The sequence below is a fragment of the Arctopsyche grandis genome, chromosome 7 (assembly GCF_051622035.1).
Source record: "Arctopsyche grandis isolate Sample6627 chromosome 7, ASM5162203v2, whole genome shotgun sequence".
Taxonomy (NCBI): domain Eukaryota; kingdom Metazoa; phylum Arthropoda; class Insecta; order Trichoptera; family Hydropsychidae; genus Arctopsyche; species Arctopsyche grandis.
The window spans coordinates 3,739,218-3,752,406 of record NC_135361.1 but is presented as its reverse complement, the minus strand read 5'-3'; the positions used below and the strand labels follow the sequence as shown (position 1 = coordinate 3,752,406).

The following is a 13,189-nucleotide window of genomic DNA, read 5'->3' as shown; positions in this document are numbered from 1 at the left end:
CAACTTAACTACAGCCCGTTTTATGAGCAATTATTAAAAAAAATGGATGTGTGAACTGTAATTTAGGGAGCCTATACAATAAAGGTACAAATACAAATAAGGTGTAGACACACATAGTGGTACGCGGCAAATGTATTTTATATAGTTTTGCACATGCAAAAAAAGCACTAGCATGCCTAGTCTGTAACGTTGCGATGCTTTCAAAAACTCACCCCCTGTAGTGTTATCAATGATATTTTATCCTTGTATTGACATATGTAGGTCTCACAGTGATCGATAACGGCGATTCCCACAATTGAAGAAATGTAGGGGAAACCTGTTGAAATAATAATAACAATGACACGAATACACGTCTATCACAGCTGGAGTCCACCCAGATGTGATGTGCCGCACTTTTGAGCTTGTTCTTACCAACCTTATTCTCTTCTCAATTTTTTAAACTTTTGTTGTAGGAATTCATTTTCACTCTCGCTTATTTGTGTAATGAAGATTTTTACTCTGTAATTTATAGATGAAGCACTACTTCTTGATCTTTAACAACAGGAAGTACTTTCTCCTAGCAAATGAATCAAAATTTTAAGATCTTTGCACTTATTTTTACCATGAGACATTTTTAGTTGTGGGGGCCTTACGACATGGTCGAGTTTGAGTCACTGCCCAGTGAATTGGGAACAATTCGTTGTCCCAAATTTTGGTGGTTACCATTTTACTTCCTTCCCGACTGTCATATAGTCGTGCATTGAACCACATCATTTCATTTCTTTCTTACCCATACAGTGTTCATAAGAAAGGTCGTTTTTGGCATATTTGCCAATTACCTGAAACTCCATCTGCCAGGATTGACTTTAATAATTCAGAAATCATAGATAAATCTTTTAATTTCATATTTCAGTAGCGTTAGGCAGATATATTGTGCATAAATAGACCAAATTAAACTACTAGAACCAAATTAAACAACTTCTAGAACCATACGGATATTATATTATATGGTAAATGGATTATTTCGCAAATTGTGATAACGCACATGATAATCGTTGCCATGAAAATCGCGAATACAGAATATCTGGAACCAGGGCTACGCCTAACATATGTACAAATGCGTGCAACGCACACGGGCGGTCGGAAAAATGATATTCCTTAAAAAATACGACACACGACACTGTACTTTTTAAAATGCATTAAGGTTGTCTTGTTGTATACTTGTAACACACTCGAACTATAATTCGGGGGAATAACGGGATAGCAGGTATAGTTTCGGTCCGCATAGGTCTTTTATGTTCTATTATCTTTGCAACTGCCAGGTGTATTTCTTTAAGGATTGTGAGTATTGGTTAGTAACCGAAAAAACAATCTCCTAGATGTGGGGCTGGGTGGAAAAAACAGTATATTTTCATGAATGAACTTGAAAACGTTGTCTCTCTTATCGTCTGGTAAAATTTTCAACATTATTTCTCACAAGGTATGATTTTTGCACTACTCGCATTCACTTAATTTTATTTTTTTTTATTAATATGATTTATAAAAATGCTGATTTTCGCGTCTGTAAATGTCGATGAATGGAATAATATTTTATTAGTTTATGACCAGGTCTTCGTCCATTACTTAGTTTCAAAGCCACCGCTAAGAGCTGTATCTTTTTTTGTTGTTCAAAGAAATGTACGCCTATTCCCGAAAAAAGTTTGGATATACCCATTTATTTTGATCTTTCATAGAAATTTGAAATTCGTAATTGTTAGTTTTGAGGAAAAAAACATTAGCACTATGACGGCCGCTGACTCATATTTGTATTATGTTGGGTGCACAACGCTTTCTGGCCGCTAATACATATATAATACTGTTGCGTAGGGGTGGGTGGAGGCTCCAAATAAAAGGCCAAAGCCTTTTATTGGGTGATTAAGGAGATCCACGCACTGCCAGTGCTCCGCCTAGAATGCCTTCATATGGCCTAAGTACCTGCTTATAAAGGGCAGGTCGGTCACTGCATCTTCCTCGACGCGTTTGTTTACCTATTGTTATAGTCACGTACCAGATACGCAGTCCCACGCTGTCGCGCTGTCAGTTCTGAGAACTCTAGCGGGAAGTGACCGAATGCCGTTACTGACCACTTAGTCAACTCGGGGGTCACCATTGTTGGCCGACTGCACTTGAGCCTGGAGATAATCCTCGAAAACCAATTATAACGGCGGCTCCTTTTTCGTCCTTTCGTTTGACGAAAATATGATACAAAATTGTATCATCGGCCACAAACGATTGACGAAAACGTGATACAGACATATATCAGCGGCCTGAAACAGTTCGCACAGTCGTGAATCATATATGTGTAAGTAAGTACAGCGGCCAGTAAGCGTTGTGCACCCAACATGATACAAACATGAGTCAGCAGCCGGCATAGTGTTAATTAATGAAAACCTTGAGGGCTGAACACCAGCGCCTTGTACATACAAACGTATTACACTTCTCCCTTCCTCAATTATGCCACTAGAGAAATCATTTTTTAATATGCTATGGATATCCACCATAGGCATGTTTCTGTGGTTGTATTTTTTTGATTAGTTATTTTTTATAGGAGCTAGGAGCCGCCAAACATCTATAAAATCGCCTCTTTTTTATACCCACGAAAAGAGTCCGGCGTGCTTATTTAACGGTTGATTTAAAAAAAAATACGAGCACACAAACATAGAAAATATCTTTCTCATACCGATGATGACATTTTTTTTTAAATTGGTCCACTTTCGAAGTAGAAAACTGGAGAATACGAAACCTCGATTTTGTCGATTTAAATACGTATTATCTGGTCGAAGCGCAATTGTTGCATTCACTCATATATATTGTCGCATTCACTCAATATATATATCGAAGAAAGGAACGGCCCTGTAAAAGGAACTGTAACAAAATTAAGGTACAGCCCTCTTAAGAGGGCTGTACCTTAATTTTGTTACAGTTCCTTTCTTCGATATATATATTGAGTGTATGTATATATTGAGTGAATGCGACAGTTGCGCTTCGACCAGATAAAACGTGTTTTAAATTGACAAAATCGAGGTTTCGTATTCTACTATTTTAATCTCCAAAACTGGACCAATTTTAAAAAAAATTTCATCATCGGTATGAGAAAGATATTTTCTGTGCATCTATCGGCGTATTTTTTTTAAAATCGACCGTTAAATAAGCACGCTAGACTCTTTTCGTGGGTGTAAAAAAGAGGCGATTTTATAGATGTTCGGCGGCTCCTAGCTCCTATAAAAAATAATTAATCAAAAAAATAAAACGATAGATGCACCCCAATGGTGGATATCCATAGCATATTAAAAAATAATTTCTCTAGTGCCATAATTGAGGTAGGGAGAAGTATAGTACGTTTGTATGGACGAGGCGCTGCTGTCCAGCCCTCTTAAAGCCGATTGATCGAAAAATTTAAACCGGCTTGGAAGCCCTACGCTTTGAGGCAACCTATGGTAAAAATAAAAAAAAAATTGGTATAAAATTGCGAAACTATGCATCAACTAACCATCTGATGTCACGTAACACGCTTTTACGTGTAATATATTCAACTAGATACTTTACCACACTATACGAACGATTGTGGTGTAAATATATGCAGACAACAAAAAAACCCCTTTGTTTGTGAAGTTATCTTTACCTATATTATACAAGTTGATCACGTAAGCGAGAAGAGCTTTCAGTGCCGGCAAAGGATGATCTCATACGGCGTGTGTGTATGTGAAATAATAATTGTGTGATGTGAAGTGGATGGGCAGACGTGCATATTCATGAGCCCACCCCGGATCCCACTTCATGCCGGCCAGGTGCCGATGAAGAAAAACAACCCACCCTCTCGGAAAAATCCCAGTCGGTTATTCAAATTTTTAGCCCCATATCAACGTAAAAAAACATGTATGAATACTACTCGCAAATATGAAAGCAATAAATATGTAGTACACATTTATCATATTGCAGCGTCATAAATCGTCTATTGATTTCATACTCCTTTGTACACATAAGGGATGGGGAAAAGTGTAATTTCTTTGGGATATAAAAGTCGTTCGTTTTTAGTCGGAAGCATTTATTGCAAAAATTAGAGATTGTTAGGTTTAACAATTAAATAATAATAGAAAGAAATACTTACTATCCGAATAGTAATAATAAATTCACTAATAACGAACGTTTGAATTAATACTTTTCGTCTATGAAAATATCATAAAATTGTTATAAAAAATAATGAAAAAAAAAAATTGGTTCACTATACGTAATCATCATCGGTGACAAAATAAAGTATTGAATCATAAGATAATGCATAAAAAAATATTGTTTCATCTGCCGTTTGTTACAATATAGATCGCTAGAAAAATATAATCGAAAAGCTACAGATAATTAGAACAACCACAATGAAATGAAAATATTAAAAATATTGGAATCATTCACATATCGGAAATAACATCTTATTTTTTCAGAGATTCTTCCTACTCGACTTACTCACATTGATCAATTTGACGTTAATAATTAATAATCCACTGGGAAATGTTCATATATTATACATTTTCTTTGAATTCAACGATCAAACAGTTGGTTAAATAAGTATTTTGACATTTTATAATCGTCATAGTGTGCGAAATTCCGCTATGTTCGAATAAAATTAGTCTTATAAAATAAAATCATACATTTGTTCGACGAGTTAATATTAAAATGCAAGTATTAAGAAATTATTCGAATCTATATATTATAAAATTGTATAAAACGCTCGTTTTATAAAAGTGCAAGGTTATTGGTAAAGTGAAATGTGTATTCAACAGTTGTTCGTAAAAAAAAACTCCTGAAATAATTTATAGTGAATAAAAATAAAATGCAATCGGTGAAGATTTTTATTGTTGCGGCGCACCGTCACCCCTCTCCCTCTTCTTTGATCCCGAAACTATATCGTCGATACGTAAAAGTAAGATTGCCGTCTCAACAGCGGTTTTGTAAATCTGAAAACAAAAGATACAACCGAGTCAGAAACTGATAACATAATACGTTCATAGAAAATGGCATCGGAATTTACCTGTAACTTAACACTCAAAGGTTCCCACACTCCGATAGTGGCCATGTCTGTGATTTCGCCAGTTTCGCCGTTGATTCCGAAAGTGCAAGGGCTGGTGGCGCCGACTTCGAGATGCTTCGCACGAAGGGCCGTTAACGTCCTAATAGTATTCGCACCACAATTTTGAGTCAAAGTACGAGGAATGATTTCTGAAATATAAAAAAATTAACAATAATATATACACATAAGATTAACCTAAAGACTATTTGGTTTTTTTTTTTTAAGCAAGCAATTCACCTAGAGCTCGTCCAATGGCATGATACGGAGAATTATCAGGGTAAGACAAGTCGCCGGCTATACATTGAGAAACTAGCATTTCAACAGCACCACCTCCGGCTACCAACTTTGGTGACAGCATCTGGAAATACAATTCAATCAGTACCGTTCAATTTATATAAAAATATAATAAGAATCACAATGAATCGAAAGAAAAAGGGCAACAAATTATTTGGTTTGTTTATAATTCCAAAAGTGGTCAGTAAAAAAATAAAAAATTTATCAGTAATTAATTAGAAACTTGATCAGTAACTTATTCTAAATGATCAGTAGAACATAATAAATGATCAGTAGAATATAATAAATGATAAGTAGAATATAATAAACGATCAGTAAATTATCCCATTTTTGTTCTGTAAATAATTCTTTTTTATCAGTAAATAAATCCTTTTTGATCAGTATTTCATTTAAATACTGATCAAAAAGGATTTTCTATCAGTGAAATTATAATTTTTGACAGTTGGATGATAGCGTTTCGCCCCGCTACTGTCCATTCCCACTCTCCTCATGGTTTACACATCGTAATATCTTTTTTTTTAAGTCTTATTAGATCAATATTTTCACAACAAAAAAAACATATCTTAGCAGCCAACACATATTTATTTAAGGGTCAGGTTAGGTTAGGTTAAGTTAGGGTTGGCCAAATTCATTTAAGATTATATTGTTAGGGTCGGTATTATCTCACTGTCACACGCCAGAGCTGAAACTGAACCTGAAGCGAGGGGGAGGGGGGAGATTATTAAAAGAATGTTGCCAAGTGGCGAAATTCATCAGGATTTTTTACACTAGGAGCCATGGGTTCGGTGATTACTGGTCACAAATTACTCGTCACAAAGTCACTAAAATCTCTATAACGGAACATCTGGCAGCCGAAAAGTCCATCATACTAACGATAACTATCATAGTGTACGAGAACTTGAGTGCCAAATATTGTGTATTCGCGATTTTCATGGCAAAAATTGTCTTTGTGACCACCCCAATGTGACGAATAGTCCAATTACCGAGCCATGATGCGATATGGCAACACTGACGATTTTCTGGCTGTCAAAATGAAATGATCATTCTTGAATGATATTGCAGATCATCTTATAATAATCATTGACCGTTTCATTTTATTATTATCTGATCATTTTGGTTTAATAACTGATCGTTTTGTTTAATAACTGAGTATATACTGATCATTTAGAAATATTTACTGACAATTTAGTTATTTTTGTTGATCAAAAACGGAATAAATTACTGATCACTGATAAATACACGCCAAATAAAAAGTATATATTTACAAGATTGCGAGCAACGTGAAGAGCGTCTTGAAGATTTCTTTCAGTCTCATTGAGTACGTCTTTTGAGGCACCTCTAAGCAGAATAGTACAAGCCTAAAAAGAAACAACAATATAATTGTTACGATGATGCAAAATCAAAATATGTATGTATAATAAACAACTTGTAAAATCAGTGTTTACTTTGGGATCTTTGCATTTTGTGATGTAAGTGAAGTATTCATCACCCAATTTCTTAATTTCAAAAAGTCCAGCTCCGGTTCCGACATCACTCTCCTTCAACTCGTCGGTGCGATTCACTACAGTCGCTCCACAAGCTCGGGCGACCCGATTGTTATCAGACTTACGTACTCTAAAATAAAAATAAAAACATAATTACAAACGTGGATTAAAAATAAAAAAAATCACGTTTTTTATTTACCAGAGTGGATACTAATCAATCTTTACCAAGTTTGCTCCACTAAATTCGAATATGACAATGATTTTAATTGATTTACTGTCCTTTATGAGATATGAGCATTTAAAAAAATGTGCAGGCTTTAACACAAAATCTTTAGAATTTCTGTGTCAAAAGTGAATTTTGGAATCAATAGTCAAATATTTTCTCTATTGATTGTAAAATACGTGTGATTAATTATATGATTTTAAGTTAAAGTTTTTTTCTAAAATTATCATGCATTTTATTGAGCCAGTTCTATATTTCACTACGTTAACAAGAGTCGGTTTTTAATTTTATTTTATCTGAATGTACTGATTCAAGCATTAAATGATTTTAAATTACAATATGAAAAGTTCATCGCTAATAACTGAGACCGACTGATGCGCCCTCAAAAACAACAGCATTTTTAAACTTGAATTTAAAATCATTTACCGATCAAATTAGTAAAATTAGATATAAAAAAAATACATATTGAGATTGTAAACCAATACTTGTAAACGTATGAAAATATAAAACTTGCCCAACGGATACATTATAGTTGGAGAAAAAAATGTGTCATTATATTTTTGACTTTTAAAATTCACTACATACGTAGTTTAAAGCAATATAAAAAGCATCTGACTATTAATTCCAATCAGTGTCCGGCTCTTTGATCATACTGCTTACCAAATACAAACAAAAATATGAATATGTACTATACTGGGAGGTCTGCAGCCCCTTAGCCTATATTGACGGAAAAAGAAGCATGAATATGTACTATACTGGGAGGTCTGCAGCCCGCAGCTCGTATGAACGGCAAAAATAGCATGAGCATGTACTCTACTGGGAGGGCTGCAGCCCCTTAGCCCATATGGACGGAAAAATTCGCATGGATATGTACTATACTGGGAGGTCTGCAGCCCCGCAGCCCATATGAATGAGCTGCCACTGATTCCAATACTCACTTTTGGCACAGTTTAAGATTGCAAAAGCCAAAATCCTATAAAAATTAGGCATTTTTTTAAACGCTCATATCTCATAATGAGATTACAATCATTGTCATATTCAAATTCAGCGGCTCAAACTGAATAAATATAGATTAGTCTCCGCTCCAGTTAGTTGCTCAGTGTTACACGAGTCTAATGTACGTACCGTCTGATGGCAGTAATTCCAGCTTTCAACAAGAAATGTTGCGCCAAATCAGACACTCCCTTTTCGGTGAATATTAAATCCGGTTTCACGGCGATGATATCGTTGCAGAGACGCAACACATGTTCCTCTTCGAGTTGCAGCATCCGCGTAAAGTCCTAAAAACATTGCATACATTAAAGCATTGAAACATTTAAATAAACACAGTCGATCATTTAAATAATCTTACCTGTTCTTCAGAGATTTCGACGTTCGTTTGACTTTCACCTTTCTTATATTCTAGCGGGCAATCGAGGAGGATTATTCGTGGGTTTTCAATGTATCTGCGCATCTTGGCGTGTGTGACGTCTTTGTTCAGCATCACACCACTAAGGACGCACGACTCGTCGATTGAACCTCCGGGAATCTTTTCAACTTTGGCGTACCTGAACATTGTAATTGTAGGTAGAGAAAATTCGCTTATATTCAGAAACTACAACTATAAGACTATTGAAATTACCTTTTGATGTCGATTTCCGTGCGACCGTTCTCGGTCATCATGACAGTCTGTACAGCGTCGAGAGCAATATCTACAGCCAAATCGGCCCATTTTCCGATGAATTTGGTGCCAACACATGAACGAACCTGCACAAATTGACATTGATGGTGAAAATTTATATAGAATTGTATAATCAATTTAAAATGTCCATATATGTACTTACAACTTCTCTCAATTTCTCTCTGTCGTTCGTGTCAATGGTGATGGATCCTTTCTGCTCCAAGACTTGAGTGGCATTTTCCAATGCAGCGCGATACTGCTTAATGATTATGGTAGGGTGAATATTTTGCTCTAGGTATTGTTCGGACATTGAGAGGATCTCGCCAGCGAGCACAATGACCGAAGTGGTACCGTCGCCAACCTGAAAATAAATGTTTCTATATTGCAATTCGGTTTCAAATTTCATCACAACGAACATTTTATCAATACGAACTTCTTCGTCTTGCGTCCTGGAGATTTCGATCATCGACTTGGCAGCGGGATGCTGGACGGTGATCTCTCGCAGGATTGCGTTACCGTCGTTGGTCATGACAATACCGCCCATGGGATCCATCAACATCTTCAACATCGCTCTCGGACCGAGACATGTTCTGATAACGTCTGCTACGGCCTGAAAATTTTTCAAATACTTTCGGTCAGAATGATTCTTACACACCTTATACAATGTGACCCTAAAATTGAACTTGATAAGATTCTCGGAAAGGAAGACGGCAAATCAGTCGCTGGGTAAATAACTCGTAGCATTATCTACTACGGTAACTACCATAGCATGCAATTTACCGAGCGACTTAATAAATAGTTTGATAAATTTCCCCGTCTGTAGTCTTCAATGGACCGACTACAACCCTTTGAATTCTGACCAACGATGATCAGCGTTTTGCCAACAAGTCCATGAGCCTGAAATAAACAAGAATACTACCCACTAAGCCGTTCCGGGTAGCATTGAAAGAAAAATGCATTGAACATGGGTCGTGTAATCCGTGTCAATGTTCATAAAGACTGGTTTATACCAGAATTTCTGAATTTATAACTATAGCAGAATTTCTAGATGGAAATCCCTAACTGCCGAGTATTTTATATTACGGCTTGACATTTACATTTTAACAACAATGAAGAAGATGGAATTAGTTTTGGAAAACTACATTCTTTAATAGAGTTTTTCTATTTATTCTATATTGTTGCAAGATATATTAGAGTCTAAACACACCTTTACAAAACTCGAAATCCCCAGCGGTAGTTATCTAGGGTTTGTTTGGATTAGCTACAATATTCATACCTGCTTTCTATTGGATTTCTAAATAATTCTAGTTGGAAGTGTTGGCGAAATTTTCAGTGTGGTGGGTTTTCAACAGAAAAGACGTCAGCACTCAAAGGGTTAACCCTTTGCTCGCGGCAATAAATATAGCGAAAAAGCCCTGTATGCGGCACCTTTTTCGCGAATTTGGCAATCGAGTTTTCTACCTTAAATACAGATTTTAATATTTACTTAAGTAACCAGATATGTTAATTAACACATAAAGTATTATTTTAAACAATAAAATACATAATATATCTTGTAGTTTTGGCTTAATTGTCAAATAATCATTCTTCATATAATTGAGACGTATCGTCGCCATTGTTCAACAGACGTGACGTCACATAAACGAGGTTTCAGTATGGTTCCACAAAACCATTAATTTTGACTGGTATATATTAATTTTAAGCAAATTGAATAGATGGCGTTCAACTCTCAGTAATATATTCAACCAATTTTGAACCTTAAAACAGTTGAAATGGGCGCATATAAGGCTCAAAATCCCGTACAAAGTTCAAAAATTCTATGGAAGACAGCCGCGCTACAGACTTGTCGCCCAAAGCTTCCATAGAAGACGGCAGCGGGCAAATGGTTAACCCTTTCAATGCTGAACAATGCTGAAGTCCATGGGCCTGAAGAAAGCCGATGCTTAACCTGCTTAAGCCCTTACAGGTAGCATTGAAGGAAAATGCATTTTACACGAGTCCGTGCTATTGCTTTGTCTACGTTTATAAAGACTCATTTACATCGGAATTTCTAAATTTATCTGTAGCGTGGCTGTCTTCCATAGAATTTCTGAACTTTGCACGGGATTTTGAGCCTTATATGCGCCTATTTCAACTGTTTTAAGGTTCAAAATTGGTTGAATATATTACTGAGAGTTGAATGCCATCTATTCAATTTGCTTAAAATGAATATATACCAGTCAAAATTAATGATTTTGTGGAACCATACTGAAACCTCGTTTATGTGACGTCACGTCTGTTGAACAATGGCGACGATACGTCTCAATTGTATGAAGAATTATTACTATTTGACAATTAAGCCAAAACTACGAGATATATTATGTATTTCATTGTTTAAAATAATACTTTATATGTTAATTAACATATCTGGTTACTTGAGTAAATATTAAAATCTGTATTTAAGGTCGAAAACTCGATTGCCAAATTCGCGAAAAAGGGCTTGTTCGCTATATTTATTGCCGCGGGCAAAGGGTTCATGTGTGAAAAAAATGTTCCATTGAAACATCCTAGCTCATGAATAATCTCACCATATATGAGCGTCATTCGATGTAAATGTCAAATGCATGTTTAAATCGCGAACGCCGACTCGTCTGTAAAACTGAGTCACATTTGATGTAAATTTTAGGTTAGCAACACAATCAGATGGATGAAAGAGGTGGGCTGAAATGAAGTGAAGGTCGATGAGGGGAGTCGAGTGTGGCATCAGTTTCAGTTTCAGGATACGAAGTATGAGGAGAGTGCAAGTGTGGTGAAGTGTGGTGAAGTGTGGTGTGGTGTGGTGTGGTGTGGAGTGGGCGTAGAAATGGGTGTGGAGATTGAACGAATTGAACGAATCGAACCTTTCCAGCGGCGACGTTCTCGATCTGGACTTTCCTGCCGGACTCCCGCTTGGTGTTTTGGCTGAGCACGAGGATGGGCTGACCGCCGAACATCTTCAGTTCGGTGGAGTATCGAGTATCGACTGGTCGGTTCGCTGAGTCAAAACGGCTAACCTCACCCACCGGGAACAGAGCACGAGCACGCCGCGACAGAGACAGCGCTATACGTCAGAGAGAGACGCACGACGTCAGTGTTTACACACCTATAGACTCTTCTAGAATGTCATCGACATCGACATCGTGCTTTTTCAAACTCACATTTTGCCTTTCAAATACATGCTTTAACTCTTCATTTTATTTATTTATCGTTTGTTGTTATAAAAATAAGCAAACGACAATTAAATATCTACTCAGTTTGATTTTTCTTCAAATAAATAAGGAGGTAGGTATTGTTACGTACACCGCGGATTAAGCGAATAGAATCCCAGAGACTATGTGATCGTTCAAGGGTTATCTGTTATCGGATTAACTATGTAAGTGCTTGCACTTACTTCCAGGATTATATCTGGACTCTAAGTGCATTTAGGCTAAACAATGACCGTTATTAGTTATTTCTCAGAATCGGTACGGGGAGACCCAATATCGTGGAAATACATATCCGAATATGTGACTATACAACAGGTAAACAGATTAGACGTCCTGAGAGATCTACCCTTTATAAGGCGGTACGTAGGCGATATCATGGCATTCTGGACTGAGCAGTGAGAGTGCGTGTAACTCCTTAATCATCAATAAATGCTGTGAAACGACTGTTGGCCTTTTACTTGGATCCTCCACCCACCCCTACGCAAAAGTATCATCATCCGGTCTCCGTGACGAGCCAGAATGTTAAATTACAGAAAACACAAATATCGGAAGGCAAAGATCGAAAATCGAAAGATAAAAAAGGGTGCATGGTAAACGGTACATACTCACTTAATTTGTGCGAGCAGGGTACAACAGTTCCTCTTGTTCCTGTTGTACCCTGCTCGCGCAAATCAAGTGAGTATGTATCGTTTACCATGCACCCTTTTTTTTGATCTTTCGATTTTCGATCTTTGCCTTCCGATATTTGTGTTTTCTGTAATTTAACATTCTGGCTCGTCACGTAGACCCATCATCATCATCATCATCATTTACAGCCATTCACCATCCACTACTGGATGAGGGCCTCTCCAACACGTTTCCACTCGTCTTTGTTTTGCACCACACTCATCCATCTCACCCCACACATTTTCTTAATTTCGTCCACCCATCTTCCGTGCGGTCTTCCTTTTACCCTTTTGCATTCTCTCGAGTACCATTCAAGCCATAGATGTAGAATAACCTAGATATGCCATTACATACAAATTTCGTTGGAGATTTAGTCGCCACTAACTGAGGGGTGCGGGGGGTTCAACTAGCGGGGAAGTGGTGAAAACAAAGGAAGGAATGCAAAAAACACTCCGGCTAGCTTTGTTTGTTAGGTATGCACTTTGTTTGTATGCATGGCGAGCCATTTAGAGCGTCTTAAAGCGTCAGGGCCTATCTAAGTTATTCTGTGATTCAAGCAAT

At 36.9% G+C, this 13,189-nt stretch overlaps 2 protein-coding genes across 2 annotated transcripts in view; both read right to left on the bottom strand.

The window, feature by feature from the left end:
- The window catches only part of LOC143914729 (uncharacterized), a 202,877-nt gene that overhangs the window by 140,220 nt on the left and 49,468 nt on the right, over window positions 1-13,189 (bottom strand). The gene's annotated exons all lie outside the window — the stretch shown is intronic.
- Window positions 4,051-11,881, bottom strand: CCT3 (chaperonin containing TCP1 subunit 3). Its single transcript, XM_077435389.1, has 11 exons — window positions 11,618-11,881; window positions 9,172-9,348; window positions 8,902-9,099; window positions 8,700-8,824; window positions 8,430-8,625; window positions 8,204-8,358; window positions 6,817-6,985; window positions 6,637-6,729; window positions 5,315-5,435; window positions 5,039-5,226; window positions 4,051-4,964 (listed from the first exon to the last, which is right to left on the bottom strand). Exons 1-11 carry the CDS (start codon window positions 11,708-11,710, stop codon window positions 4,860-4,862), a joined length of 1,620 nt encoding a protein of 539 aa, XP_077291515.1. The 5' UTR covers window positions 11,711-11,881; the 3' UTR covers window positions 4,051-4,859.

Excerpts from the sequence above, each read along its gene's own strand:
- CCT3 (XM_077435389.1), bottom strand. The coding sequence starts at position 11,710 with ATGTTCGGCGGTCAGCCCATCCTCGTGCTCAGCCAAAACACCAAGCGG. Across the intron at positions 9,349-11,617 it reads AGAACGTCGCCGCTGGAAAG|GCCGTAGCAGACGTTATCAG; the intron begins GTTCGATTCGTT and ends AAAAATTTTCAG. Across the intron at positions 5,227-5,314 it reads TGCCATTGGACGAGCTCTAG|AAATCATTCCTCGTACTTTG; the intron begins GTGAATTGCTTG and ends TTTATATTTCAG.